The sequence below is a fragment of the Manis pentadactyla genome, chromosome 3, assembly GCF_030020395.1.
Source record: "Manis pentadactyla isolate mManPen7 chromosome 3, mManPen7.hap1, whole genome shotgun sequence".
NCBI classification, from domain to species: domain Eukaryota; kingdom Metazoa; phylum Chordata; class Mammalia; order Pholidota; family Manidae; genus Manis; species Manis pentadactyla.
The window spans coordinates 168,851,926-168,876,829 of record NC_080021.1 but is presented as its reverse complement, the minus strand read 5'-3'; the positions used below and the strand labels follow the sequence as shown (position 1 = coordinate 168,876,829).

General features: G+C 38.6%; 1 protein-coding gene across 3 annotated transcripts in view; it reads right to left on the bottom strand.

The window, feature by feature from the left end:
- SNAPC3 (small nuclear RNA activating complex polypeptide 3) overlaps positions 1-24,904 on the bottom strand; it is a 53,204-nt gene that overhangs the window by 20,881 nt on the left and 7,419 nt on the right. For all 3 annotated transcript variants that reach the window (XM_036926659.2, XM_036926660.2, XM_036926658.2), the window contains exon 3: positions 9,353-9,437. In XM_036926659.2, coding sequence (XP_036782554.2) covers positions 9,353-9,437 — 85 coding nt within the window. The remainder of the gene's footprint in view (positions 1-9,352; positions 9,438-24,904) is intronic.

Genomic DNA, 24,904 nt, shown 5'->3' with positions numbered 1-24,904 from the left:
GAATGGACAGAATGCAAGAGGCCATTGATGGAATTGAAATCAGAGAACAGGAACGCATAGAAGCTGACATAGAGAGAGACAAAAGGATCTCCAGGAATGAAACAATATTAAGAGAACTGTGTGACCAATCCAAAAGGAACAATATCCGTATTATAGGGGTCCCAGAAGAAGAAGAGAGAGGAAAAGAGATGGAAAGTATCTTAGAAGAAATAATTGCTGAAAACTTCCCCACACTGGGGGAGGAAGTAATCGAACAGACCACGGAAATACACAGAACCCCAACAGAAAGGATCCAAGAAGGACACCACCAAGACACATAATAATTAAAATGGCAAAGATCAAGGACAAGGAAAGAGTGTTAAAGGCAGCTAGAGAGAAAAAGGTCACCTATAAAGGGAAACCCATCAGGCTAATGTCAGATTTCTCAACAGAAACCCTACAGGCCAGAAGAGAATGGCATGATATATTTAATACAATGAAACAGAAGGGCCTTGAACCAAGGATACTGTATCCAGCACGACTATCATTCAAATATGACGGTGGGATTAAACAATTCCCAGACAAACAAAAGCTGAGGGAATTTGCTTTCCACAAACCACCTCTACAGAATATCTTACAGGGACTGCTCTAGATTGGAGCACTCCTAGAAAGAGCACAGCACAAAACACCCAACATATGAAGAATCGAGGAGGAGGAACAAGAAGGGAGAGAAGAAAAGAATCTCCAGACAGTGTATATAACAGCTCAATAAGTGAGCTCAGTTAGGCAGTAAGATACTAAAGAGGCTAACCTTGAACCTTTGGTAACCACAAATTTAAAGCCTGCAATGGCAATAAGTACATATCTTTCAATAGTCACCCTAAATGTTAAAGGGTTGAATGCACCAATCAAAAGACACAGAGTAAAGAATGGATAAAAAAGCAAGACCCATCTATATGCTGCTTACAAGAAACTCACCTCAAACCCAAAGACATGTACAGACTAAAAGTCAAGGGATGGAAAAACATATTTCAAGCAAACAACAGTGAGAAGAAAGCAGGGGTTGCAGTACTAATATCAGACAAAATAGACTTCAAAACAAAGAAAGTAACAAGAGATAAAGAAGGACACTACATAATGATAAAGGGCTCAGTCAAACAAGAGGATATAACCATTCTAAATATATATGCACCCAACACAGGAGGACCAGCATATGTGAAACAAATACTAACAGAACTAAAGGGGGATATAGACTGCAATGCATTCATTCTAGGAGACTTCAACACACCACTCACCCCAAAGGATAGATCCACTGGGCAGAAAATAAGTAAGGACACAGAGGCACTGAACAACACAGTAGAGCAGATGGACCTAATAGACATCTATAGAACTCTACATCCAAAAGCAGCGGGATATACATTCTTCTCAAGTGCACATGGAACATTCTCCAGAATAGACCACATACTAGGCCACAAAAAGAGCCTCAGAAAATTCCAAAAGATTGAAATCCTACCAACCAACTTTTCAGACCACAAAGGCATTAAACTAGAACTAAACTGTACAAAGAAAGCAAAAAGGCTCACAAACACATGGAGGCTTAACAACACGCTCCTAAATAATCAATGGATCAATGACCAAATCAAAATGGAGATCCAGCAATATATGGAAACAAATGACAACAACAACACTAAGCCCCAACTTCTGTGGGACACAGCAAAAGCAGTCTTAAGAGGAAAGTATATAGCAATCCAAGCATATTTAAAAAAGGAAGAGCAATCCCAAATGAATAGTCTAATGTCACAATTATCGAAATTGGAAAAAGAAGAACAAATGAGGCCTAAGGTCAGCAGAAGGAGGGACATAATAAAGATCAGAGAAGAAATAAATAAAATGGAGAAGAATAAAACAATAGCAAAAATCAATGAAACCAAGAGCTGGTTCTTCGAGAAAATAAACAAAATAGATAAGCCTCTAGCCAGACTTATTAAAAAGAAAAGAGAGTCAACACAAATCAACAGTATCAGAAACGAGAAAGGAAAAATCACGACGGACCCCACGGAAATGTAAAGAATTATTGGAGACTACTATGAAAACCTATATGCTAACAAGCTGGGAAACCTAGGAGAAATGGACAACTTCCTAGAAAAATACAACCTTCCAAGATTGACCCAGGAAGAAACAGAAAATCTAAACAGACCAATTACCAGCAACGAAATTGAAGCGGTAATCCAAAAACTACCAAAGAACAAAACCCCCGGGCCAGATGGATTTACCTCGGAATTTTATCAGACTTACAGGGAAGACATAATACCCATTCTCCTTAAAGTTTTCCAAAAAATAGAGGAGGAGGGGATACTCCCAAACTCATTCTATGAAGCTAACATCACCCTAATACCAAAACCAGGCAAAGACCCCACCAAAAAAGAAAACTACAGACCAATATCCCTGATGAACGTAGATGCAAAAATACTCAACAAAATATTAGCAAACCGAATTCAAAAATACATCAAAAGGATCATACACCATGACCAAGTGGGATTCATCCCAGGGATGCAAGGATGGTACAACATTCGAAAGCCCATCAACATCATCCACCACATCAACAAAAAGAAAGACAAAAACCACATGATCATCTCCATAGATGCTGAAAAAGCATTTGACAAAGTTCAACATCCATTCATGTTAAAAACTCTCAGCAAAATGGGAATAGAGGGCAAGTACCTCAACATAATAAAGGCCATCTATGATAAACCCACAGCCAACATTATATTGAACAGCGAGAAGCTGAAAGCATTTCCTCTGAGATCGGGAACTAGACAGGGATGCCCACTCTCTCCACTGTTATTTAACATAGTACTGGAGGTCCTAGCCACGGCAATCAGACAAAATAAAGAAATACAAGGAATCCAGATTGGTAAAGAAGAAGTTAAACTGTCACTATTTGCAGATGACATGATACTGTACATAAAAAACCCTAAAGACTCCACCCCAAAACTACTAGAACTGATATCGGAATACAGCAAAGTTGCAGGATACAAAATCAACACACAGAAATCTGTGGCTTTCCTATATACTAACAATGAACCAACAGAAAGAGAAATCAGGAAAACAACTCCATTCACAATTGCACCAAAAAAAATAAAATACCTAGGAATAAACGTAACCAAAGAAGTGAAAGACTTATACTCTGAAAAGTACAAGGGGACACTAACAGATGGAAACTCATCCCATGCTCGTGGCTAGGAAGAATTAATATCGTCAAAATGGCCATCCTGCCCAAAGCAATATACAGATTTGATGCAATCCCTATGAAACTACCAGCAACATTCTTCAATGAACTGGAACAAATAATTCAAAAATTCATATGGAAACACCAAAGACCCCGAATAGCCAAAGCAATCCTGAGAAAGAAGAATAAAGTAGGGGGGTTCTCACTCCCCAACTTCAAGCTCTACTATAAAGCCATAGTAATCAAGACAATTTGGTACTGGCACAAGAGCAGAGCCACAGACCAATGGAACAGACTAGAGAATCCAGACATTAACCCAGACATATTTGGTGAATTAATATTTGATAAAGGAGCCATGGACATACAATGGCAAAATGACAGTCTCTTCAACAGGTGGTGCTGGCAAAACTGGACAGCTACATGTAGGAGAATGAAACTGGACCATTGTCTAACCCCATATACAAAAGTAAACTCAAAATGGATCAAAGACCTGAATGTAAGTCATGAAACCATTAAACTCTTGGAAGAAAACATAGGCAAAAACCTCTTAGACATAAACATGAGTGACCTCTTCTTGAACATATCTCCCCGGGCAAGGAAAACAACAGCAAAAATGAGTAAGTGGGACTATATTAAGCTGAAAAGCTTCTGTACAGCAAAAGACACCATCAATAGAACAAGAAGGATCCCTACAGTATGGGAGAATATATTTGAAAATGACACATCCGATAAAGGCTTGACGTCCAGAATATATAAGGAGCTCTCACGCCTCAACAAACAAAAAACAAATAACCCAATTAAAAAATGGGCAGAGGAACTGAACAGACAGTTCTCCAAAAAAGAAATACAGATGGCCAACAGACACATGAAAAGATGCTCCACATCGCTAATTATCAGAGAAATGCAAATTAAAACTACAATGAGGTATCACCTCACACCAGTAAGGATGGCTGCCATCCAAAAGACAAACAACAACAAATGTTGGCGAGGCTGTGGAGAAAGGGGAACCCTCCTACACTGCTGGTGGGAATGTAAGTTAGTTCAACCATTGTGGAAAGCAGTATGGAGGTACATCAAAATGCTCAAAACAGACTTACCATTTGACCCAGGAATTCCACTCCTAGGAATTTACCCTAAGAACGCAGCAATCAAGTTTGAGAAAGACAGATGCACCCCTATGTTTATCGCAGCACTATTTACAATAGCCAAGAATTGGAAGCAACCTAAATGTTCATCGATAGATGAATGGATAAAGAAGATGTGGTACATATACACAATGGAATACTACTCAGCCATAAGAAAAGGGCAAATCCAATCATTTGCAGCAACATGGATGGAGCTGGAGGGTATTATGCTCAGTGAAACAAGCCAAGCAGAGAAAGAGAAATACCAAATGATTTCACTTATCTGTGGAATATAAGAACAAAGGAAAAACTGAAGGAACAAAACAGCACCAGAATCACAGAACTCAACAATGGACTAACAGGTACCAAAGGGAAAGGGACTGGGGAGGATGGGTGGGTAGGGAGGGATAAGGGGAGGGAGAAGTAGGGGGGTATTAAGATTAACATGCATGGGGGGGTAGGAGAAAAGGGAGGGCTGTACAACACAGAGAAGGCAAGTAGTGATTCTACAACATTTTGCTATGCTGATGGACATTGACTGGAAAGGGGTTTATAGGGGAGACCTGGTATAGGGGAGAGCCTAGTAAACATAATATTCGTCATGTAAGTGTAGATTAGTGATACCAAAAAAAAAAAAAAAAGGGGCAGTTCCTGTGTGGTAACCTCCAATGAGTTCTACACAAGGGTATAAAGGGCATATAAAAGTGTAGGCAAAGGGTCTGTTTGCGTCTATACAGAAGATCAAAGCCTAATTGGGCTACCCCGAAAATGAACTAAGTTACGATATGAAAGAGAACTTCCAACATCAGCACTCTCTGGAAGACTCATGCCAGAAGATGATCATCAAAAAACCCCAACAACGATCCACGCACTGTTACAGCTGTAGATGCACTCATCCCACCAGCTCCTGGACTTGCCATGGGAATGAGGAAGGAGATATCTAAGCTGGCCTGTGCATACAGTAAAACAACAAATTTGACTGGATCTATACTGTTGGAACTCAACCAAGAATTAGGAGAAGTGCAAATTGTAGCGCTCCAAAATCTTACAACTACAGACTATTTACTGTTAAAAGAACATAAGGGATGTGAACATTCCCCAGGAATGGGTTGTTTTAATTTGTCTGATTTCTCTCAGACTGTTCAAGTTCAGTTGGACAATATCCACCATATCATAGATAAGTTTTCACAAATGCCTAAGGTGCCTAACTGGTTTTCTTGGTTTCACTGGTGATGGTTGGTTATTACAGGTATGCTTTGGTTATGTAACTATACTCCTATTATGTTAATGTGTGTGCGCAATTTAATTAGTAGTTTAAAACCTATACATGCTGAAGTTACTCTACAAGAAGATATGTCAAAGAAATAATCTTCCCATGTTTTCTTCCGCCTGCTACTTCTATAGCTTTTCTTCTTCCTTCCTAATTACAACCCTTAAATAGAATTCGTGCCTCATATCAAATTTACCGAGTATCATAATTCCTCCAAGTGGTAAAGATACCTCAAGACAAATGCTGGGCATAAAAGCCACAGGGCATAAATATGCAAAGAAGTAAAAAGCTAACCTTTTCAAACAGTAAGGCTTCTCTCTCACTTACCAACTTTACATTTCCCTGTATGGCCCCGGAAGATGACTGGTTAGCCAGAGACGGGTAAGATTCCTCAAGGGAGGAACAACCTAAGACAGGCACAGTCGCAGGGGGGCCATCAGGTGAGAAATTGGGGATCAACAGAGGTGAGGCTTAGAACCTCACCCCCCCTGTTCTGAGAGAAATCTTCTGCATACGTGGATGTTTTATTGCCCTTGTCTAGCTTGGATTAACACATAGTCTACAGGCACACACCTGATCATCTACATGTGCTCTCTTACAACACTAAACTATGTTTTCTACCTTTATCTTGTATCTACCTACCACTTCAGCATTTTAATAAAAATAATAATAATAAAGAGAGAAATGTGGTATCCACATATAAATCAAGTATAAAAACCAAATGAGTATTCATATTTGAACTGACTGTTTAGAGTTCATAATGCATGAGCAAAACCGAAAGTTTCTGTGATGACTGCCCTTGCACTGTTCACTATGTAACTTACTCATTATGAAAGAATTTGTTCTACATGTAAGAACTTGTTTGTTATGCCTCAGAAGATTGGAGACTGACGAAAATTAGGCTTGGGGTGTATTAATGATTGTGCATTGAGTATTGACTCCCCTATACAGAATTTTATTGTCATTAACAACCATTTGATCAATAAATATGAGAGATGCCCTCACACACACACACAAAATAAATAAATAAATAAATAAATAAAAATAAATAAATAAAAAAGGACAGACTTCCAATGGTAAAATAAATAAGTAACCGGGATGTAATGTATATCATAAGGAATATAGTCAAGATATTGTAACAGCTTGGTAGGGTGATAGCTGGAACCTAGAATTATGTATATAAATGTTTTATCACTGTGTTGTACACTTGAAACTAATGTAGTGTAATACTGTGCGTCAACTACCCTTCAATAAAAAATAATTATTTAAAAAAAAAAAAACTCACTCACCTCCCCAAACTCTAACATGACCACGGCACCAAAACGTGCCTCAGCGGGACGCGAGTCGCCGCGGAGTCCCAAAAAATAAATAAATAAATAAAATAAAATAAAATAAAATAAAATAAAATGACAACATACCCCAAAATGATATACTGATTCAATGCAATCCCTATTAAAATATCAATAGTATTTTTTCCCCTAAAAACATTAAAGCTCATCCTAAAATTCATATGTAATTTCAAAGGACGACATAGCCAAAACAGTCTTGAAAAAGAACAAAGTTGGAAGACTCACACATCCCAACTTCAGAAATGACTACAAAGTTACAGTAGTCAAAACAATGTGGTGCTATCAGACTCACAGACTCCAAGAAGGGACTAGTGGTTACCAAAGGGGAGGGCAGGTGGGGAGGAAAAGAGAAGGGGATTACGGGGTATCATGATTAGTGCACATGGTGTGTGTGTGGGGTCACGGGGAAGACAGTGTAGCACAGAGAAGACAAGTAGTGACTGTGCATCTTACTACACTGATTGACAGTGACTGCAATGGGGTATGGGGGGGACTCAATAATAAGGGTGAATGTAGTAACCACATTGTTTTTCTTGTGAAACCTTCTTAAGAGTGTATATCAATGATACTTTAATAAAAAAAAAACAATGTGGTGCTAGAATAAGGACAGACATACAGATGATGGAATAGAATAGAGAACTCAGAAATTAGCCTTATATGGTCAAATGACTCTCAACAAAAGTGCCAAGACCATTCAATAGGGAAAGGATAGTCTTCAACAAAAGGTGCTGGAAAAACTGGATACCCACGTGCAAAAGAATGAAGTTGAACTTTCACCTTGTAGCATATATATATTTAACTCAAAATGAATCAAAAACTTAAACTAAGACCTTAAAAATACAAAATTCTCAGAAGAAAACACAAGGGAAAATCTTCATGACATTGGATTTGGTGATAGTTTCTTAAGTACGGCACCAAAGATTCAGACAAACAACAAAAAAATAGATGAACTGAACATTAAATTTGAAAACTTTTGTACACCAAAGGATGCTATGAAGAGAATGAAAAGATGACCCACAGAATGGGAGAAACTATTTTAAAATTAGGTATCTGGTATCCAGAATATACAAAGAACTTACAAAATTCAACAACAAAGAGACGAGACAGCCACTTAAAAAATTGGTTAAGGACTTAAAAGCATATGAAGATATGCTAACCATCATTAATCATTAGGGCAATGCAAATTAAAACCATAATGAGATACCTTTTCATGTCCACTCACATGGCTATTATCAAAAGCCAGAAAATAACAAATACTGACAAGGATGTAGAGAAATTGGAACCCTTGTGCATTGCTGGTGGGAATGTAAAATGATGCAGCTGCTGTGGAAAACAATTTGGTGATTCCTCAGAACATTAAACCTAGAATTACCATATGACTGAGTAATTCCACTCCTAGGCATATACTGAAAAGAACTGAAAATAGACTCAAACATATACTTGTATATTAGTGTTCACAGCAGCGTTATTTACAACAGTGCAAAGGTGGAAATAACTCAAATGTCCATCAAATAGATGATAAACAAAATGTATTATACCAATACAATAAAGTTTATTCAGTCACAAAAAGAAATGAAGTCCTGATATATGCTATACAGCACAGATGAACCTTTAAGGCAATATACTAAGTAAAATAAGCTGTACACCCATCATTCTACTTATTTGAGGTACCTAGAATAGGCAAATCATAGAGACAGAAAGTAGAATAAAGGTTACCAGGAGCTGGGGGAAAGGAAGATGGGGAGTTGCTGTTTGATCAGTAGAGAATTTCTGTTTGGGAAGATGAAAAGGTTCTGTAAATAGTAGTGATGGATACACAGCATAGGGAATGTGCCTAATGTCACTTAATCGAACATTTAAGAATGGTTAAAAATGGTAAATTTTATGTCATTTAGATTTTACCACAATAAAAAAAGATAAGCAAGATGCCCTTATGCACTATCAAGTGCCCAACAAAGCATCTGGCACATCGTGGATTCTCAAGAATATGCACTGAATGAACCCATCATGTCTACTAATGCTTAATTCTGCATTACTCATTATTTTTCAATGTTTCTGAAGGTTTATACAAGAGATGGTGGATTAGGAAACAATATGGTTCAATCAAAATCAGAAGCAGAACAAAAATACCAGGAATAGGGTGGTGAAAAGGCATAAATTTAGCCTAACACAGAAAGACCAAACTAAAAGCAAAAATAAAGGCAGAGAACTACAAGAGTCAAATATGCCATCACCTGAATTTTGTGAGTCTTTTTTTCCTACAGTTCCTACTTCCACTCAGGTTTCTCTAATTTATTTTTAACTAAGCATATCCAATATAAAGCCACCATACAGTCATCACTAACACTCAATTGCAAAGTTTATTGTTTCACGGGAAAAGATGAAAAGATGAACTTCTTACCATCTCGTAAGCAAAGGTTTCTTGTCTGCAGACCCGATCTATTGTTATGGTTTCTTCCCGATGTTCCAGAACCTTCTTTCTAACTCTGTTACAGACACACACAAAAAATCAGACTTCAATATTCTTTACTAGGTCTTCCACGACTTTAGTATTTAGCTTTTCATTTTGAACTAATTTTAGACTTAAAGAGAAGCTGCAAACATAGTACAAAGAGTTCCCTTATATTTCTCACCTAGCTTTCCCTATGTTAACATCTTACATGACCACAGAGTAATTATCAAGACCAGGAAATTAACACTAATACAGCACTACTAACTATAGGTCTTTTTTAAATTTCACAAATTTTAAAACTTAATGCCCTCTGTCCCAGGATCCAACTAAGGACACGCAGTGCATTCCTTGTTTTTGCTTTCCCCTCCAGTCTTTTACAGTTCCAGTTTTTCCTTGTTTTTCATGCTCTTGACTCTTTTGAAGAGCTCTTACCAGTTATTTTGTAGAATGTTCTTCAATTTGAGTTTGACTTCTATTTTCTGAGTAGTTTATGCATTTTGACAGTTTAGTACCACAAGTATGATGTTGTCCTTCTCACTGTATCATATCAAGAGGCTCATGATGTTAATATTAATATGTCTTACTATTGGCAATGTCTACCTTGGTTAAGTTCCTGACTGCCAAGTTCCTAGAGCAGAAAGATATTTTCTTTTCCTTTGTATTTGACAAGTATTTCGGGGGAGATACTTTGAAACCATGCAAATCTTGTTTCTTCTTAAACTTTCACCCTGAAAGTTGATCATTCAAAAGTGGATTTTGCCCACAACATTTATTACTGTGATTAATGCCTAATGGTGATTCTTTCACTCCTTCTATATTTATTCATTGACATCATGAGGAAGACCCACCTCTTTCCTCCTATTTACTTACTTGACCATTTATATTAGTATGAACTCAAAGATATCTGTTTCATTTTGTAGGTTAAAATCTAATACTACCATTATTTTCTTCCTCAAACTGTTCTAGCTTTGGCCATGAGGAGCTCCTTCAGCTTGGCTCCTGTTCTTTCAACAAGCCCTCATTTTTTGAGGGTTTTTTTTTTTTTTGAGCATTTCCTTACTTTCTAGCACCATAAGATGCTGATGGCTCATTGTCTATTTCCCTAGTTCAGGCCTGGAATCAACTACTTCTAAGAGCTTTATTGAGAGAGGTGTTGAGAGACCAGGTTCTGGGAGCCAGATGTTCTCACTGTTACTGAAGTCACTGCTTCTAGGCCTCTCAGCAAAGAGAGGCAGAGAACACACATGTACAAACTCACAAATGTACAAATCTATTTCGATAGTTTTGTCTGTTACATATTTGAAACTGTGAGTTTATAGTGAAATTTCTAATCCCAAACTAAAATCACAGGATCCATTTTGGCTTTCAACCTTCCCTTATTTACAACTTTTCTCTCCACAAGAGAGAAACCCAGCTTCTGTAATCTGTACTCTATTTACTTATTTGTTCAATTCCAGAAAATATAGTTTCAGAATTGCTAACCTGCACCCCTGGAGAAACACTAACTTATGAATAGTTCTTGTTATCTTTAGCCTTCTAACACTGAATCAAGATGTACTTCTGTACAGACTTTTGTCTTTCATCTCCATTCTCTTCAGTGTTGTAAAATTATTCATTTGTAACAGGCCCCCTTGTCAGCTTTTGTATTCTAATTTGGGTTCCCCTATCCACATCCTGGTTGGTTTTGTCTAATTACTTCTGGGGTGTATGGAAGGTATGTGAGTCATTATTATGGTTCTAAGAGTCAGAGTTATAAAACCTACATATACTGAGAAGTAGCATTCCCTCTTTGTCCCTAACTTGTTCCAATCGCTTACTTTCCATCCTTTCCCACCCACTCCCTGTAGGCAACGAATCTATCCTTTCCATTTCTTCTGTTCTAATTAGTAGATACCTGTGTATTTTCTTATGTTCCTTTCTATATCAGTCTAAGTTCAATTAAGAGAAAAAACGAAATAGGAATTTGAACAGAGTAAGCTTAATCTAAGGAATTATTAACTTTAACAGAGGACTGGAATAATGAGAGATTGGCTAGTAAGGAGAGACCTCTGGAGAATACAGGACTGCCACATATAAGCATTGCCCACCCGCCGGGCTGAGGAGACTGCCTAAGAAGCCTCCCTTTTCTCCCTCCTGGGACTAAGATCCAGACCTTATTGGAAAGGGCATGGCTGTGACTCACTGAATGGCAGAGAAGTTGCTGCAGAGCTCCCTCAGTGGAACCTGCTGGAAATCTGCGCTGAAGGGTGCCAAGAAAACCTTGCTGCCAAGGGAAGTGGAATGGCAGGAAAAGCTGCTGGGTGATGGGTACTGCAGGAGCTGGGCACTGGGGATGCTACCTTGCTGCAGGACCCTGCTGAGCCGGACCCTCTGACCAGGAGAAAACACTGCTCTTGCCAAGTCCCTCCTGCGCCCTTTACTGACAAAGCTTAACACTGTGCCAACTGGCAAAGGAGAAATATTGAAAGGGCCAAGGCCCATTTTTTCAGAGTGAGCAAAAAAGGTAAATTTATAGATGAGAGCCAAAAAATCAATACTTGATAAACCTATGTTCTTACATGAAGGGTAGTGTAAGCTCTGGGGCTTTGCTTTTTCATGTAACAGTATTTCCTTAAACTTTTCCTTATCTAAGTTTTACAAGATATCCAGATGAAATGGCTTGACTTTTGTTTTTGTTAGCAAATTCTAATTTTATTATGTTGTGATCTGTGTTCTCATATTTCTACTCTATGGATGTTACTGCTTTTTCTGTGACCTAACATAATCAATTTTTGTGGCTGTGTCATATGGTTTCTATTATCAGGTTGTAAAATTTATGTACATAGATGTATCATAAGGCATGTCCTATTATGCTATTTACAGCTTTCATCTCCTCACCTGTTTTTTTAACCATTTGATCTGTCTTGTGTTAAGATTGGTATAAAGTATTCTATTGTTAGTACATTCCTAACGATGTTCCCTTGCATCTCCTGTAGTTGTGTTTTATAAAACTGATTGCTGTATTATTTGGTGATATATATTCATAGGCATTCTATCTTAATTGTGGTTTATGGCTTTTAGCATTAAAGTGTCCTCTGTCACATTTAATGTTTTGAGCCTTGAATTCTATTTGTCTGGTGTCAGAACTGCAATTTCTGCTCAATTTTTATCATTTTTCTGGAATACTTTCAGAATCCTGCCCTTTTTATTTAGCTTCTTTGAATCATTTGATTTTAGATGTTTCTGTTATCTCTGCAAGGTTTTTGTGATCCAAATCTAAACCTCTTTATAAGGTTGTGTAAAACTGATACCTTTGATCTCAATTCTATCATATTTTCTAATAATACACAGGTTTTTAGATTAGCTGTTTTGTTCATTATGAGATGTGATTTTTTGCTTGTCTATTTTTTAGAAATTGAGGAGGGATGTTTGGTCTGTTTTTGTTCCAATGGTTACCTCTGTACTTACATATATTTTAATACTTTTATATCCATTTTCTTATTTAACCTTTACTATCTACTTTATCCAGGTTTTGGGGTTTTTTGTCTGTTTTTGTACTCCCTAAAATCCACCTTTTACCCACACATTATTCTCTTCCTCTTTTCTTATCCCATTTTTTTAGATGCAATGTTTTATTTTGTTAAAACATGTAACATTTGTACATTAGCTTTCCATCTTCAACCTTACTCTATTTAAAGATGTTTTGCTAAAAACTTCCCAGTCATCATTTGGTTGGATGAAGGTCATTCTATAGTATATTCCTCAGAAATGGCTGGTGGTTACCCAAGGTCTTGTATCATAAAACTTTTATCCTGCTGCCCTGATATTTGAGTAACATCTCAGCTAAACATAAAATCTTTGGTTCACACTTTCACTGAGCTTTTTAAAAAACCTTGCTCCTTTATATGTCATTTTGCAAAGTCTGCTGCTTACTAATTCTTTTGCCTTTCCTGGAAGCCTTGATTTATAGTTATCTCTGACATCTAATAGTTTTACTAGGATATGCTTCAGACTTGACAATTCTGGGTTAATGTCCAGTGAACCTTTTTTTTTAAATTTTGGTACCATTAATCTACAATTACACGAAGAGCATTATGTTTACTAGGCTCCCCCCTTCACCAAGTCCCCCCAACATACCCCTTAACAGTCACTGTCCATCAGCGTAGTAAGATGCTGTACAATCACTACTTGTCTGCTCTGTGTTGCACAGCCCTCCCTGTGCCCCACACACACTATACATGCTAATCGTAATGCCCCTTTCTTTTTCCCCGCCCTTGTCCCTCCCTCCCCACCCATCCTCCCCAGTCCCTTTCACTTTGGTAACTATTAGTCCACTCTTGGGTTCTGTGATTCTGCTGCTGTTTTGTTCCTTCAGTTTTCCTTTGTTCTTATACTCCACATGAGTGAAATCATTTGGTACTTGTCTTTCTCCACATGGCTTACTTCACTGAGCATAATACCCTCTAGCTCCATCCATGTTGTTGCAAATAGTAGGATCTGCTTTTTTCTTATGGCTGAGTAATATTCCATTGTGTATATGTACCACATCTTCTTTATCCATTCATCTATTGATGGACACTTAGGTTGCTTTCATATCTTGGCTATTGTAAACAGTGCAGTGATAAACATAGGGGTGCATCTGTATTTTTCAAACTGGAGTGCTGCATTCTTAGGGTAAATTCCTAGAAGTGAAATTCCTGGGTCAAATGGTATTTCTTTTTTTTTTTTTTTTTTTTTTTTTTAATAATTATTTTTTATTGAAGGGTAGTTGACACACAGTATTACATTACATGAGTTTCAAGTGTACAACACAGTGGTAGAACATTTATATACATAATTCTAGGTTCCAGCTATCACCCTACCAAGCTGTTACAATATCTTGACTATATTCCTTATGCTATACATTACATCCCGGTTACTTATTTATTTTACCATTGGAAGTCTGTCCTTTTTTTTTTTTTTTTTTTTTTTTTTTGAGGGCATCTCTCATATTTATTGATCAAATGGTTGTTAACGACAATAAAATTCTGTATAGGGGAGTCAATGCTCAATGCACAATCATTATTCCACCCCAAGCCTAATTTTTGTCAGTCTCCAATCTTCTGAGGCATAACAAACAAGTTTTTACATGTAGAACAAATTCTTACATAATGAATAAGTTACATAGTGAACAGTACAAGGGCAGTCATCACAGAAACTTTCGGTTTTGCTCATGCATTATGAACTATAAACAGTCAGTTCAAATATGAATACTCATTTGGTTTTTATACTTGATTTATATGTGGATACCACATTTCTCTCTTTATTATTATTATTTTTAATAAAATGCTGAAGTGGTAGGTAGATACAAGATAAAGGTAGAAAACATAGTTTAGTGTTGTAAGAGAGCACATGTAGATGATCAGGTGTGTGCCTGTAGACTATGTGTTAATCCAAGCTAGACCAGGGCAATAAAACATCCACGTATGCAGAACATTTCTCTCAGAACGGGGGGGTGAGGTTCTAAGCCTCACCTCTGTTGATCCCCAATTTCTCACCTGATGGCCCCCCTGCGACTGTGCCTGTCTTAGGTTGTTCCTCCCTTGAGGAATCTTATCCGTCTCTGGCTAACCAGTCATCTTCCGGGGCCATACAGGGAAATGTGAAGTTGGTAAGTGAGAGAGAAGCCTTATTGTTTGAAAAAGTTAGCTTTTTACTTCTTTGCATATTTATGCCCTGTGGCTTCTATGCCCAGCATTTGTCTTGAGGTATCTTTACCACTTGGAAGAATTATGATACTCGGTAAATTTGATATGAGGCACGAATTCTATTTAAGGGTTGTAATTAGGAAGGAAGAAGAAAAGCTATAGAAGTAGCAGGCGGAAGAAAACATGGGAAGATTGATTATTTCTTTGATATATCTTCTTGTAGAGTAACTTCAGCATGTATAGGTTTTAAGCTACTACTTAAATTGCACACACACATTAACATAATAGGAGTATAGTTACATAACCAAAGCATATCTGTAATTACCAGCCATCTGCAGTGAAACCAAGAAAACCAGTTAGGCACCTTAGGCATTTGTGAAAACTTATCTATGATATGGTGGATATTGTCCAACTGAATTTGAACAGTCTGAGAGAAATCAGACAAATTAAAACAACCCATTCCTGGGGACTGTTCACATGCCATATGTTCTTTTAACAATAAATAGTTTGTAGTTGTAAGACTTTGGAGCGCTACAATTTGCACTTCTCCAAATTCTTGGTTGAGTTCCAACAGTATAGATCCAGTCCAATTTTGTTGTTTTACTGTATGCACAGGCCAGCTTAGATATCTCCTTCCTCATTCCCATGGCAGGTCCAGGAACTGGTGGGATGAGTGCATCTACAGCTGTAGCAGTGCGTGGATCTTTGTTGGGGTTTTTTGATGATCATCTTCTGGCATGAGTCTTCCAGAGGGTGCAGATGTTGGAAGTTCTTTTTCATATCGTATCTTAGTTCATTTTCGGGGTAGCCCAATTAGGCTTTGATCCTCTGTATAAACACAAACAGACCCTTTGCCTACACTTTTATATGCCCTTTATACCCTTGTGTAGAACTCGTTGGAGGTTACCACACAGGAACTGCCCTTTTTTTTTTTTTTTTTTTGCTATCACTAATCTACACTTACATGACGAATATTATGTTTACTAGGCTCTCCCCTATACCAGGTCTCCCCTATAAACCCCTTTACAGTCACTGTCCATCAGCATAGCAAAATGTTGTAGAATCACTACTTGCCTTCTCTGTGTTGTACAGCCCTCCCTTTTCTCCTACCCCCCCATGTATGTTAATCTTAATACCCCCCTACTTCTCCCCCCCTTATCCCTCCCTACCCACCCATCCTCCCCAGTCCCTTTCCCTTTGGTACCTGTTAGTCCATTCTTGAGTTCTGTGATTCTGCTGCTGTTTTGTTCCTTCAGTTTTTCCTTTGTTCTTATATTCCACAGATAAGTGAAATCATTTGGTATTTCTCTTTCTCCGCTTGGCTTGTTTCACTGAGCATAATACCCTCCAGCTCCATCCATGTTGCTGCAAATGATTGGATTTGCCCTTTTCTTATAGCTGAGTAGTATTCCATTGTGTATATGTACCACATCTTCTTTATCCATTCATCTATTGATGGACATTTAGGTTGCTTCCAATTCTTGGCTATTGTAAATAGTGCTGCAATAAACATAGGGGTGCATCTGTCTTTCTCAAACTTGATTGCTGCATTCTTAGGGTAAATTCCTAGGAGTGGAATTCCTGGGTCAAATGGTAAGTCTGTTTTGAGCATTTTGATGTACCTCCATACTGCTTTCCACAATGGTTGAACTAACTTACATTCCCACCAGCAGTGTAGGAGGGTTCCCCTTTCTCCACAGCCTCGCCAACATTTGTTGTTGTTTGTCTTTTGGATGGCAGCCATCCTTACTGGTGTGAGGTGATACCTCATTGTAGTTTTAATTTGCATTTCTCTGATAATTAGCGATGTGGAGCATCTTTTCATGTGTCTGTTGGCCATCTGTATTTCTTTTTTGGAGAACTGTCTGTTCAGTTCCTCTGCCCATTTTTTAATTGGGTTATTTGTTTTTTGTTTGTTGAGGCGTGAGAGCTCCTTATATATTCTGGACGTCAAGCCTTTATCGGATGTGTCATTTTCAAATATATTCTCCCATACTGTAGGGATCCTTCTTGTTCTATTGATGGTGTCTTTTGCTGTACAGAAGCTTTTCAGCTTAATATAGTCCCACTTACTCATTTTTGCTGTTGTTTTCCTTGCCCGGGGAGATATGTTCAAGAAGAGGTCACTCATGTTTATGTCTAAGAGGTTTTCGCCTATGTTTTCTTCCAGGAGTTTAATGGTTTCATGGCTTACATTCAGGTCTTTGATCCATTTTGAGTTTACTTTTGTATATGGGGTTAGACAATGGTCCAGTTTCATTCTCCTACATGTAGCTGTCCAGTTTTGCCAGCACCACCTGTTGAAGAGACTGTCATTTCGCCATTGTATGTCCATGGCTCCTTTATCAAATATTAATTGACCATATATGTCTGGGTTAATGTCTGGATTCTCTAGTCTGTTCCATTGGTCTGTGGCTCTGCTCTTGTGCCAGTACCAAATTGTCTTGATTACTATGGCTTTATAGTAGAGCTTGAAGTTGGGGAGTGAGATCCCCCCTACTTTATTCTTCTTTCTCAGGATTGCTTTGGCTATTCGGGGTCTTTGGTGTTTCCATATGAATTTTTGAATTATTTGTTCCAGTTCATTGAAGAATGTTGCTGGTAGTTTCATAGGGATTGCATCAAATCTGTATATTGCTTTGGGCAGGATGGCCATTTTAACGATATTAATTCTTCCTAGCCACGAGCATGGGATGAGTTTCCATCTGTTAGTGTCCCCTTTAATTTCTCTTAAGAGTGACTTGTAGTTTTCAGAGTATAAGTCTTTCACTTCTTTGGTTAGGTTTATTCCTAGGTATTTTATTTTTTTTGATGCAATTGTGAATGGAGTTGTTTTCCTGATTTCTCTCTCTGTTGGTTCATTGTTAGTATATAGGAAAGCCACAGATTTCTGTGTGTTGATTTTGTATCCTGCAACTTTGCTGTATTCCGATATCAGTTCTAGTAGTTTTGGGGTGGAGTCTTTAGGGTTTTTTATGTACAGTATCATGTCATCTGCAAATAGTGACAGTTTAACTTCTTCTTTACCAATCTGGATTCCTTGTATTTCTTTATTTTGTCTGATTGCCGTGGCTAGGACCTCCAGTACTATGTTAAATAACAGTGGAGAGAGTGGGCATCCCTGTCTAGTTCCCGATCTCAGAGGAAATGCTTTCAGCTTCTCGCTGTTCAATATAATGTTGGCTGTGGGTTTATCATAGATGGCCTTTATTATGTTGAGGTACTTGCCCTCTATTCCCATTTTGCTGAGAGTTTTTAACATGAATGGATGTTGAACTTTGTCAAATGCTTTTTCAGCATCTATTGAGATGATCATGTGGTTTTTGTCTTTCTTTTTGTTGATGTGGTGGATGATGTTGATGGACTTTCGAATGTTGTACCATCCTTGCATCCCTGGAATGAATCCCACTTGGTCATGGTGTATGATCCTTTTGATGTATTTTTGAATTCGGTTTGCTAATATTTTGTTGAGTATTTTTGCATCTACGTTCATCAGGGATATTGGTCTGTAGTTTTCTTTTTTGGTGGGGTCTTTGCCTGGTTTTGGTATTAGGGTGATGTTAGCTTCATAGAATGAGTTTGGGAGTATCCCCTCCTCCTCTATTTTTTGGAAGACTTTAAGGAGAATGGGTATTATGTCTTCCCTGTATGTCTGATAAAATTCCGAGGTAAGTCCATCTGGCCCAGGGGTTTTGTTCTTTGGTAGTTTTTTGATTACCTCTTCAATTTCATTGCTGGTAATTGGTCTGTTTAGATTTTCTGTTTCTTCCTGGGTCAATCTTGGAAGGTTATATTTTTCTAGGAAGTTGTCCATTTCTCCTAGGTTTCCCAGCTTGTTAGCATATAGGTTTTCATAGTATTCTCCAATAATTCTTTGCATTTCCGTGGGGTCCGTCGTGATTTTTCCTTTCTCGTTTCTGATACTGTTGATTTGTGTTGACTCTCTTTTCTTCTTAATAAGTCTGGCTAGAGGCTTATCTATTTTGTTTATTTTCTCGAAGAACCAGCTCTTGGTTTCATTGATTTTTGCTATTGTTTTATTCCTCTCAATTTTATTTATTTCTTCTCTGATCTTTATTATGTCCCTCCTTCTGCTGACCTTAGGCCTCATCTGTTCTTCTTTTTCCAATTTCGATAATTGTGACATTAGACCATTCATTTGGGATTGCTCTTCCTTTTTTAAATATGCTTGGATTGCTATATACTTTCCTCTTACGACTGCTTTTGCTGTGTCCCACAGAAGTTGGGGCTTAGTGTTGTTGTTGTCATTTGTTTCCATATATTGCTGGATCTCCATTTTGATTTGGTCATTGATCCATTGATTATTTAGGAGCGTGTTGTTAAGCCTCCATGTGTTCGTGAGCCTCTTTGCTTTCTTTGTACAGTTTATTTCTAGTTTTATGCCTTTGTGGTCTGAAAACTTGGTTGGTAGGATTTCAATCTTTTGGAATTTTCTGAGGCTCTTTTTGTGGCCTAGTATGTGGTCTATTCTGGAGAATGTTCCATGTGCACTTGAGAAGAATGTATATCCCGCTGCTTTTGGATGTAGAGTTCTATAGATGTCTATTAGGTCCATCTGCTCTACTGTGTTGTTCAGTGCCTCTGTGTCCTTACTTATTTTCTGCCCAGTGGATCTATCCTTTGGGGTGAGTGGTGTGTTGAAGTCTCCTAGAATGAATGCATTGCAGTCTATATCCCCCTTTAGTTCTGTTAGTATTTGTTTCACATATGCTGGTGCTCCTGTGTTGGGTGCATATATATTTAGAATGGTTATATCCTCTTGTTTGACTGAGCCCTTTATCATTATGTAGTGTCCTTCTTTATCTCTTGTTACTTTCTTTGTTTTGAAGTCTATTTTGTCTGATATTAGTACTGCAACCCCTGCTTTCTTCTCACTGTTGTTTGCTTGAAATATGTTTTTCCATCCCTTGACTTTTAGTCTGTACATGTCTTTGGGTTTGAGGTGAGTTTCTTGTAAGCAGCATATAGATGGGTCTTGCTTTTTTATCCATTCTGTTACTCTGTGTCTTTTGATTGGTGCATTCAACCCATTAACATTTAGGGTGACTATTGAAAGATATGTACTTATTGCCATTGCAGGCTTTAAATTCGTGGTTACCAAAGGTTCAAGGTTAGCCTCTTTAGTATCTTACTGCCTAACTTAGCTCGCTTATTGAGCTGTTATATACACTGTCTGGAGATTCTTTTCTTCTCTCCCTTCTTGTTCCTCCTCCTCGATTCTTCATATGTTGGGTGTTTTGTGCTGTGCTCTTTCTAGGAGTGCTCCCATCTAGAGCAGTCCCTGTAAGATGTTCTGTAGAGGTGGTTTGTGGAAAGCAAATTCCCTCAGCTTTTGTTTGTCTGGGAATTGTTTAATCCCACCGTCATATTTGAATGATAGTCGTGCTGGATACAGTATCCTTGGTTCAAGGCCCTTCTGTTTCATTGTATTAAATATATCATGCCATTCTCTTCTGGCCTGTAGGGTTTCTGTTGAGAAATCTGACGTTAGCCTGATGGGTTTCCCTTTATAGGTGACCTTTTTCTCTCTAGCTGCCTTTAACACTCTTTCCTTGTCCTTGATCTTTGCCATTTTAATTATTATGTGTCTTGGTGTTGCCCTTCTTGGATCCTTTCTGTTGGGGGTTCTGTGTATTTCCGTGGTCTGTTCGATTACTTCCTCCCCCAGTGTGGGGAAGTTTTCAGCAATTATTTCTTCTAAGATACTTTCCATCTCTTTGCCTCTCTCTTCTTCTTCTGGGACCCCTATAATACGGATATTGCTCCTTTTAGATTGGTCACACAGTTCTCTTAATATTGTTTCATTCCTGGAGATCCTTTTGTCTCTCTCTATGTCAGCTTCTATGCGTTCCTGTTCTCTGATTTCAATTCCATCAATGGCCTCTTGCATTCTATCCATTCTGCTTATAAACCCTTCCAGAGTTTGTTTCATTTCTGCGATCTCCTTTCTGGCATCTGTGATCTCCTTCCGGACTTCATCCCATTTCTCTTGCGTGTTTCTCTGCATCTCTGTCAGCATGTTTATGATTCTTATTTTGAATTCTTTTTCAGGAAGACTGGTTAGGTCTGTCTCCTTCTCTGGTGTTGTCTCTGTGATCTTTGTCTGCCTGTAGCTTTGCCTTTTCATGGTGATAGGAATAGTCTGCAGAACTGGGACGAGTGACGGCTGGAAGGACTTCCCTTCTTGTTGGTTTGTGGCCGTCCTCTCCTGGGAGAACAGCGGCCTCTAGTGGCTTGTGCTGCGCAGCTGCGCGCAGACAGGGCTTCTGCTTCCTGCCCGGCTGCTATGGAGTTAATCTCCGCTGTTGCTGTGGGCGTGGCCTGGCTCGGGCAGCTGCTCCAAAATGGTGGAGTCGCGTTGGAGCAGGAGCTGCTGGGAGGCTATTTATCTCCGTAAGGGGCCTCCCTGCTCCCTGCAGCCCAGGGGTTAGGGTGCCCAGAGGTCCCGGATTCCCTACCTCTGGATTAAGTGGCCCGCCCTGCCCCTTTAAGACTTCCAAAAAGCACCCGCCAAAACAAAACAACGACCACAAAAAAAACAAGAAAAAAAATTTTTTTAATTAAAAAAAAAAAAAAAAATTTTTATTTAAAAAAAAAAAGGTGGTCGTTCGTTTTTCTTTATTCTCCGGTGCCAGCCTCAGGCCTCTGCTCACCGGTCTTTCTGCCCTGTTTCCCTAATATTGGGGTCCCTGTCCCTTTAAGACTTCCAAACAGCGCTCGCCAAAACAAAGCAGCAAAAAAGCAAAAAAAAAAAAATGGTCGCGCGCTTTTCTTATGTCCTCTGTCGCCCAGCCTCCAGTGCCTGCTCACTGTTCTTGCTGCCCTGTTTTCCCAGTATCGAGGGCCCTACACTCTGGCCCGGATGGCTGGGGCTGGGTGTTCGGCAGTCCTGGGCTCCGTCTCCCTCCCACTCTGCCTGCTCCTCTCCCGCCGGGAGCTGGGGGGAGGGGCGCTCGGCTCCCGCGGGGCCGGGGCTTGTATCTTACCCCCTTCACGAGGCGCTGGGTTCTCTCAGGTGCGGATGTGGTCTGGATGTTGTCCTGTGTCCTCTGGTCTTTATTCTAGGAAGGGTTGTCTTTGTTATATTTTCATAGATATATGTTGTTTTGGGAGGAGATTTCCGCTGCTCTACTCACGCCGCCATCTTCCGCCCCCTGGTATTTCTATTTTGAGCATTTTGAGGAACCTTCATACTGCTTTCCACAATGGTTGAACTAATTTGCATTCCCACCAGCAGTGTAGGAGTGTTCCCCTTTCTCCACAACCTTGCCAACATTTGTTGTTGTTTGTCTTTTGGATGGTAGCGATCCTTACTGGTGTGAGATGATATCTCATTGTGGTTTTAATTTACATTTCTCTGGTGACTAGCGATGTGGAGCATCTTTCATGTGTCTGTTGGCCTTCTGAATTTCTTCTTTGGAGAACTGTCTGTTCAGCTTCTCTGCCCATTTTTTAATTGGATTATTTGCTTTTTGTTTGTTGAGGTGCATGAGCTCTTTATATATTTTGGGTGTCAACCCTTTATCGGATCTGTCATTTATAAATATATTCTCCCATACTGTAGGGTACCTTTTTGTTCTATTGACAGTGTCCTTTGCTGTACAGAAGCTTTTCAGCTTGATATAGTCCCACTTGTTCATTTTTGCTTTTGTTTCCCTTCCTCAGGTAGATATGCTCATGAAGAAGTCACTCATGTTTATGTCCAAGAGATTTTTGCCTGTTTTTTTCTAAGAGTTTTATGGTTTCATGACTTACATTGCGGTCTCTGATCCAATTCAAATTTACCTTTCTGTATGGGGTTAGACAATGATCCAGTTTCATTCTCTTACATGTAGCTGTCCAGTTTTGCCAGCACCATCTGTTGAACAGACTGTCATTTCCCCATTGTATGTCCATGGCTCCTTTATCGTATATTCATTGACCATATATGTTTGGGTTAATGTCTGGAGTCTCTATTCTGTTCCACTGGTCTGTAGCTCTGTTCTCCTGCCAGTACCAAACTGTCTTGATTACTGTGGCTTTGTAGTAGAGCTTGAAGTTGGAGAGCGAGTTCCCCCCCACTTTATTCTTCCTTCTCAGGATTGCTTTGGCTATTTGGGGTCTTTGGTGTTTCCATATGAATTTTTGAACTATTTGTTCCAGTTCATTGAAGAATGCTGTTGGTAATTTGATAGGGATTGCATTGAATCTGTATATTGCTTTGGGCAGGATGGCCATTTTGACAATATTAATTCTTCCTAGCCAGGAGCATGGGATGAGTTTCCATGTGTTAGTGTCCTCTTTAATTTCTCTTAAGAGTATCTTGTAGTTTTCAGGGTATAGGTCTTTCACTTCCTTGGTTAGGTTTATTCCTAGGTATTTTATTCTTTTTGATGCATTTATTAATGGAATTGTTTTCCTGATTTCTCTTTCTATTAGTTAATTGTTAGTATATAGGAAAGCCACAGATTTCTGTGTGTTAATTTTGTATCCTGCAACTTTGCTGAATTCCGATATTAGTTCTAGTAGTTTGAGAGTGGAGTCTTTAGGGTTTTTTATGTACAATATCATTTCATCTGCAAATAGTGACAATTTAACTTCTTTACCAATCTAGATTCCTTGTATTTCTTTGTTCTGTCTAATTGCCATGGCTAGGACCTCCTGTACTATGTTGAATAACAGTGGGGAGAGTGGGCATCCCTGTCTTGTACCTGATCTCAGAGGAAAAGCTTTCAGCTTCTTGGTGTTAAGTATGATGTTGATTGTGGGTTTATCATATATGGCCTTTATTATGTTGAGGTACTTGCCCTCTATGCCCATTTTGTTGAGAGTTTTTACCATGAATGATGTTGAATTTTGTTGAATGCTTTTTCAGCATCTATGGAGATGATCATGTGTTTTTTTGTCCTTCTTTTTATTTATGTGGTGGATGATATTGATGGATTTTCGAATGTTGTACCATCCTTGCATCCCTGGGATGAATCCCACTTGGTCATGGTGTATGATCCTTTTGATGTATTTTTGAATTCGGTTTGCTAATATTTTGTTGAGTATTTTTGCATCTACGTTCATCAGGGATATTGGTCTGCAGTTTTCGTTTTTGGTGGGGTCTTTGCCTGGTTTTGATATAAGGGTGATGTTGGCTTCATAGAATGAGTTTGGGAGTATTCCCTCCTCTTCTATTTTTTCGAAAACTTTAAGGAGAATGGGTATTATATCTTCTCTGTATGTCTGATAAAATTTTGAGGTAAATTCATCTGGGTTGGGGGTTTTGTTCTTGGATAGTTTTTTGATTACCACTTCAATTTCGTTGCTGGTAATTGGTCTGTTTAGATTTTCTGTTTCTTCCTTGGTCCATCTTGGAAGGTTGTATTTTTCTAGGAAGTTGTCCGTTTCTTCTAAGTTTTCCAGCTTGTTAGTATATAGGTTTTCATAGTATTCTCTAATAATTCTTTGTATTTCTGTGGGATCCATTGTGATGTTTCCTTTCTCGTTTCTGATTCTGTTGATGTGTGTTGATTCTCTTTTTCTCTTAGTAAGACTGGCTAGAGGCTTATCTATTTTGTTCATTTTCTTGAAGAACCAGCTCTTGGTTTCATTGATTTTTTCTATTGTTTTATTCTTCTCAATTTTATTTATTTCTTCTCTGATCTTTATTATGTCCTTCCTTCTGCTGACTTTAGGCCTCATTTGTTCTTCTTTTTCCAATTTCGATAATTGTGATGTTAGACTATTCATTTGGGATTGTTCTTCCTTCTTTAAATATGCCTGAATTGCTATATACTTTCCTCTTAAGACTGCTTTTGCTGTGTCCCACAGAAGTTGGGGCTTTGTG